At 33.0% G+C, this 7,279-nt stretch overlaps 1 protein-coding gene across 1 annotated transcript; it reads left to right on the plus strand.

Moving 5' to 3' along the window:
* Window positions 1-3,733: 3,733 nt before the first annotated feature.
* LOC130801092 (histone H3.2-like) lies at window positions 3,734-4,647 on the plus strand (the record flags this gene model as incomplete). Its single annotated transcript, XM_057664852.1, has 1 exon — window positions 3,734-4,647. A coding segment is annotated over one exon (480 nt), but the record flags the coding sequence as incomplete, so codon positions are not given.
* Window positions 4,648-7,279: the final 2,632 nt, after the last annotated feature.

The following is a 7,279-nucleotide window of genomic DNA, read 5'->3' on the forward strand; positions in this document are numbered from 1 at the left end:
GGAGACTGAGCTCAGAACCCAACTTGAACTGATGACTGCCAAAGATGTCAGGATCTTGACTCTAGACATTGGGCTCACAAAGGCTTAAAAAATAATAAGTGAGCTTGTTGGCCTCTTAAGGTTTTGATGATGACTTCACTTTTAAATAAACAAACATATTTTTAGAGATTGTTTTGTAGGTATATATCCGATTTAGTTTGAATCGTTGATGAAGCCTATGACTTGGTTCGTGGAAGATGTACATGTCTTAATATGTCCAAGATGTTAGATAAGTGTTATAATGTTCAAAGTAGACGTACAGTCTACTGTTCCTAAAATGAACATTCTGACTGAAGTTGAAGCTGGAGACAGTACGATGTTCCTACGTAGCAGGTCTGGAGACTTTCAGTACCAGTTTCAATCTCATCTATTAGCTGATAGGGTTAGAACCAAGGAAACAAAATTCCAGTAGCTTCATGCATTCCCACCCTAAGGGCCCAATACAAAGCATCATCTGGCCAGGGAACTGTTACTTCTGAACCTTCTGCCTCGACGACTCCTCCAGCCTGCTAATCAAGAACTTTTATTTTTTTATCTCCTAGAAGTTTCAAAAATTTTGTTGTATATTGAATACTTCCAGTTACTCGTAATTTTATTTTCTATTGAATGAATGAACATTTGACTATCTTGATCATTTTTCACTTTACAAACTTTTCATCAGTTGATAATACTTTCGTATATTCATCTCCATAACTTGAAGAGATTTATAACTAAACAACTCACATGAGTTGAAGAAGTATCTGAACAAATAACTCACAAGTCTTTTCTGAATCTCTTCTTGCCAGATAATCTTCAATCAAGTTAGGTCATTGTTTTTGTAACCCAAATGAATCATATCTCAAACCATAACCTCTAAAAGGGTGTCACAAGGTCTAAACTTAACTATAAAAGCTAATATGGAGAAGAAATAGCAAAATTACAGTCCCAAATATTACCAGAATCTACATAAGTCCCAAAATTCTACTATGTACCACATGGTCTTTATAACAACTATCCAACCAAACCAAAAGGTACAGTTGAAAGTAAACGACTTAAAAACAGCATCAGATCTAAATCTTTATGTGCACAAGGAATCTAGTTGAGAGGAGTCCCACAGCTTTAAGGCTATGTAACATTCGGGTGAGGTTAGTCGATATCTCAATGGCAATTTATCTCAAAGCAGGGAATAGAGAACAAAGTGTCACTCTACTCCATCAATGACCGACCCTCGAGCCTGATCCATCGACTCATATCACAAACATAACCATCACAATTATCATAGCCTTTATCTCAATAGAATTTTGATTGAACAAGAGTTTTAACAAATATTATTTTTTAATTATATAGCTCAGCCAAACCCTTTTCAAGGGGCTGCAGCAATTCACCAAAAATGTGGCTTCGAGGAGTCAAGAAATAGAAGGGCTCGTCAATGAAGTTGTCTCCTGAAGTATAACAATGATCACAATATCACCACGGTGCATTTTAATGACTAACCCTAATATATAACTAATTACATCTCATCCTAAGGCCGTAATATAACCAAGATTCTATTCTAATAATACAATATCCAATGCGTAGGAGTTACACATAATAACCAAAAGAAACCAAGGTGGCATAATGCTCATACCCTCATGTATTTTTCTCAATCTAAATCCTTTTTTCCTGGCATTTCAAACCGCTATAATTGCACATTTTCAAATTCTTAATTCAATATGCCATAAAGACTTTAGCCAAAAGCTTAGGATTGTCCTCATTCTCTTAAAATTACCAATATCCATAATTCTCTAAATATTTGTATTTAAACAAAAGCAACATATATACGATTCCACAACCAATTATTCTAAAAGAATTATTAATGCATTCAAGAACTTTGAATTATCCATTATATTACCAATAACAAACATTTTCCACCAATTTCTTAATTAAAATGTCCATCATTTTCATTCTAATCATTAAGATTCGTCCAACTTTAATAGAATCATTAAGATTCAAACAAGAATCGGGAGGAAGAACAATAATGATGGCTTGTTGCTCTAAAGAACCCTGGTAAAAGAGCAAAGATGAATTATGTTATTTTATCAGAAATTCAAAGGCTACTTGCAGGGGAAAATGCTTTTTAATAACCTTAATTGTTCTATGAATTTCTACCTAAATATGATTTTATGAATTTCTACCTTAGCTGTTATTTTATGAATTTTTACCTTAATATGATTTTTTTTTTCAATATTTCAGAATGAAGGTAATATAATGGTTTTGCTCTATGGTTGAATCTCAAACAAGAAATGAATGGTATAACACCATCAATAATAGTGTTAAAACATTGCTCATTATAAGTACATTTATTTAATGCAATATGATGATTCTAATGGAATAATGGAACATAAGAATACTTGTACTCTTTAATTATCAATCAATAATAGTGGTATTGCTCTTCCCCCAACAAATTTCAGATTATAATGGACGTTGAAATATAGTTGTAGGTGTAATGTTTGCTAACCTTGGATGTGAAGGTGGAAGAAGTGTCGATTTTTAATTATGTTTGCCAAGTGATTCAATGAATGCTCTTGGAATTGACCAAGAGCTCATAACTTCTAAAAAATTTCAATTTTGATCTAAGAATGATCAATTCAAAACTTTGATTAATTACGATCAGTTATAACTTATAAAAAAAATTCAAATTTAACCTTAAGTGTATCAATTATGACCTTAAATAGATCAATTATTGAGCGCACATTGAGAAAAAAATTATATTTAGGGTGATTAAGCTATTCGTCTCATATTGAGACTGTCTCGTGCTGTTCTTATACATACATCATATTGAATTAATTTTCCCCTCTTCTTTGTTATATATACATGAAATGGATTGACTTCCTAGCAAAAAACAAAGTAATAATTAATTAAAATTGAAGACTCAACTCTCTTAAATGATGATAATTCAAAACACATATTAATTAAACAAATAAATTAAGTAATTATATTTAGTTGTTTAAGTTGGTCTAAAATCATATTGGATATAAATTTTATAATTGATTTATATGTTTAAGTTTGAAGTATTGAAATATGCTTAAATAACTTAAGTTTATCTTAAGGTTAAATTTATAAGTGTTGAAATTAGTTTCGAAGTCTTGAAGATGATTGTGTTTATAATGAGGTTAGTTTCGTAAGTATCTTTGAAATATTTTAATAGATCAAGGTTTATTAAAAATTATCTTTGAAATTTTTAAAAGGTTAAATAATATTGAAATTAATTTTGTTTATACGTTCATTATTAACGTTTGAATATTTGAATTTGAATTTAAAATATGTGCTTGAAATAGTTGAATGATTAAATATTCATAGTACAAGCTAAACACGTTTTTTTAATCAAGTACACATTAAGATTTGAATTTCAAATATGTTGTTAAGCTATTTAAAGTGTTTCCTATAAATAAGATGGTAATTTAAATTAATATAAAAAATAGGAAATGACTATTTGAATTAATACTTAAAATAGGAAATGAAAATTTAAATTAAGGGATATTTCATGATATACCACTGAGTTTCTTCGAAATTCACCATATACCACACGAAATGTTTTAATTCACCATATACCATTGAGTTTACATCCGTTAGCACAGAATACCATTAATGACAACTGTCGTCTGTATGCCGTTTGTGGTAAATTACCAGTATGCCCTTAAGCATTCTCTCTGCTCAATAAAACCCACAACCAATCCTTCCTCCTTCATCACAATCTCAATCTTTCAAAAAATTCCGAATTCAAAACTCCAAAATCCCTCCAATAACGGCTCGTACTAAGCAAACTGCCCGCAAATCTACCGGAGGAAAGGCTCCAAGAAAGCAGCTAGCAACAAAAACTGCTCGGAAATCGGCACCAGCGACTGGAGGAGTGAAGAAACCTCACAGATTCAGGCCTGGAACTGTAGCTTTGAGAGAGATTCGTAAGTATCAGAAGAGCACTGAACTTTTGATTCGTAAGCTTCCATTTCAGAGATTAGTGCGAGAAATCACTCAAGATTTCAAAACGGATCTTCGTTTCCAAAGTTTTGCGGTAGCTGCTCTTCAGGAAGCTGCTGAAGCTTATTTGGTTGGATTGTTTGAGGATACTAATTTTTGTGCTATTCATGCTAAGAGAGTTACTATTATGCCTAAGGATATTCAGCTTGCCCGTAGGATTCGGGGTGAGAGGGCTTAGATTTTGATTTTTGATTGTAATTTTGGTTAGCATAGGTATTTTGAAAATATTAGTAATGCTTTATACATGCTCTGTATGATTATGATTATCTGAAGGATTATTAGTAATGCTAATTTTGTCTATCATCGCTCAATTATTGTTATTACTACCTTACTAGTAATCTGCTGGAGTTTTGATTTGATATGAACAACAAATCTCCATTATTTTGTGTACACAAGTCTTGCAAACCTAAGTTTGAAATCAGCAAATTTAGTTAGAATCCCATTGATTCAAACACAATTGAATAAAAAAGGAAGAATCTCAAGCCAACCATTATGGGGAACGATTGTGGAAGCTTGAATTTAATTTTGTTGATGATAAATTCAGAAATTAAAGAGAAATTAGTATCTTCTCGATGAGGAGAGAGACAGGTAAATGGAGGAATTCAATGGAGAGAACCCTAGAGGAAGGAAGTGTTGACGGCACACTGACGGCAGTTTTCATTAATGGTATTCTGTGCTAACGGACGTAAACTCAATGGTATATGGTGAATTAAAACATTTCGTGTGGTATATGGTGAATTTCGAAGAAACTCAGTGGTATATCATGAAATATCCGTTAAATTAATGCTTAAAATAGGAATTAATTTTAATAAGTATTTATACATTGATTAATCTGGTTTTGCTGAGTTTTCAATATCTTGTACGAGTTCTAACGTGGCAGCACAACATTGGTTATTAAAAACAAATTACAACACACAATGACGAAAATAGATGAGCTGTCAGTGCAACGTTAGTTTGAAATAAAGCTCAAGGTCTTGAAGACTGGCATAGAATGATCAGGTCAACAAAATTGAGGGAAGAAGTTTTCTTAATCTACAAGGCTTCATTCCAGAATTAAGAATACACCTCTAAGCACCTCTTCTTACAACTTTCTCTCATTATTAAGATCTAAAATTCTCTAAGAGTTGTAATTCTTAGTTCATCTATCTCTTACAATCTGTAATAGTCTTAAGTGTTTAGAAGAGTTAGATTATCTCATAGATTAATACACCTAACTTTGAATACTTTTCAAAGTGTTCGACATGTAAATCTCTATAGTGAGATTTGGGATTTGCTTTTATTAAGGTACTTGTAATACGGTTCTTCAAAGGGAAGAACGTGGTGTGAGGAGATAGTGAGATACTCTTGTTTGTATTAAAGTCATTAATAAAAGGCGTTGGAATCCTACGGGTTGAAAGACAACCCATAGGCGGGGAGTAGGTTATTTAGAATTGAACCTTGTTAACATATTGTGTATTATTCTCTAAGTTTATTTTCCGCACATACATTATTGTTTTGCAAATTGACTCAAAATTGTCCCAGAGAACAGTTTTGAAAGACCATACTCTCTATTCAGCCCCCCTCTAGAGAGTATTCGACCTCCTATCAACTTTCAAAAATAACAAACTAAACTACTGATTTGAGACACTTCATTCTCAATTGTCAATATCTCTTTCCATCGGTGAGTGATTCCAATTCAAGACTCCTTGATGTTACATAGTCATATTCATCAGTCCTTGAAACGGTTGGAAGATTCATGTTTGGCTTCAATGTTGTAGACTACACAACTTGTGATGTAAAGAAAATGCTTTTAAAACATACTATTAAAATTTAATATACTAAACTAAACGTTCCACTGATTTTCTAGATAAATAGAAGTTGCTTAAGCTTACTAAAAAAGCCGCTATTAGTTCTGTTGTCATTTAGAGCGTATATTGGTCATCGAAAATTAAACTAAATAAATAAATTTGAATATATCCCAAGGTTGCAAAGTTTCTGTTTCGAGCAAAAAGCAGTGTATTTAACGGATAGTGAAACAACTCGCGGCTCACGAGAAAGGAAGGAAAAGCTAATGTTTTGTGGAAACAGCAGGTCGCGGGTCGTGAACTAAGTCGCGGCCCGCGAGTTTCCTACTATTTTGCGGGTTTTCTTTGCAAAGTTAGTTCATCCGTTTCTTTAGTTTTAATGTAACTACTAACGGTGAAATATGGTTCTATTAACCAGATATATTGGGATGGATTGATTGAAAGACATTAGTTCGTGAATCAATCTTGTGTTTCATGCAGTAACATGTTGCTTCGTGAATAGGTGTAAGCTATTCTATAAATATAGAAGGCTTGTGTGGTTATTTTCAATACGCGATTTTTGATTTCTTTTCTTCTCGATCACGTTACATAGAGAACTTGCGATGCTCGATTGTAATTTTCCGTATCTTCTTCCATTTAAGTTTTCCTTACATCGTTCTAAATTCCGTGTGCGAGAAATTTAGTGTAATTCTTTGTATCTCAGAACATATTGTAGTTCACGGATAGTGAAACAACTCGCGGCTCACGAGAAAGGAAGGAAAAGCTAATGTTTTGTGGAAACAGCAGGTCACGGGTCGAGACCTAAGTCGCGGCCCGCGAGTTTCCCACTATTTAGCGGGTTTTCTTTGAAAAGTTAGTTTATCCGTTTCTTTAGTTTTAATGTAACTACCAACGGTGAAATATGGTTATATTTACCAGATATATTGGGATGGATTGATTGATAGACATTAGTTCGTGATTCAATCTTGTGTTTCATGGAGTAACATATTGCTTCGTGAAAAGGTGTAAGCTATTCTATTAATATAGAAGGCTTGTGTGGTTATTTTTGATACGCGATTTCTGATTTCTTTTCTTCTCGAGCAATTTACATAGAAAACTTGCGATCCTCGATTGTAATTTTCCGTATCTTCTTACATTTAAGTTTTTCCTTACATCGTTCTAAATTCCGTGTGCGAGGAATTTAGTGTAATTCTTTGTATCTCAGAACATATTGTAGTTCACGAATAGTGAAACAACTCGCGGCTCACGAGAAAGGAAGGAAAAGCTAATGTTTTTTGGAAACAGCAGGTCACGGGTCGTGACCTAAGTCGCGGCCCGCGAGTTTCCCACTATTTTGCGGGTTTTGTTTGCAAAGTTAGTTTATCCGTTTCTTTAGTTTTAATGTAACTACCAACGGTGAAATATGGTTATATTAACCAGATATATTGGGATGGATTGATTTCTAGAGTTTTTAAGATCTC

The sequence above is a fragment of the Amaranthus tricolor genome, chromosome 15, assembly GCF_026212465.1.
Source record: "Amaranthus tricolor cultivar Red isolate AtriRed21 chromosome 15, ASM2621246v1, whole genome shotgun sequence".
Taxonomy (NCBI): domain Eukaryota; kingdom Viridiplantae; phylum Streptophyta; class Magnoliopsida; order Caryophyllales; family Amaranthaceae; genus Amaranthus; species Amaranthus tricolor.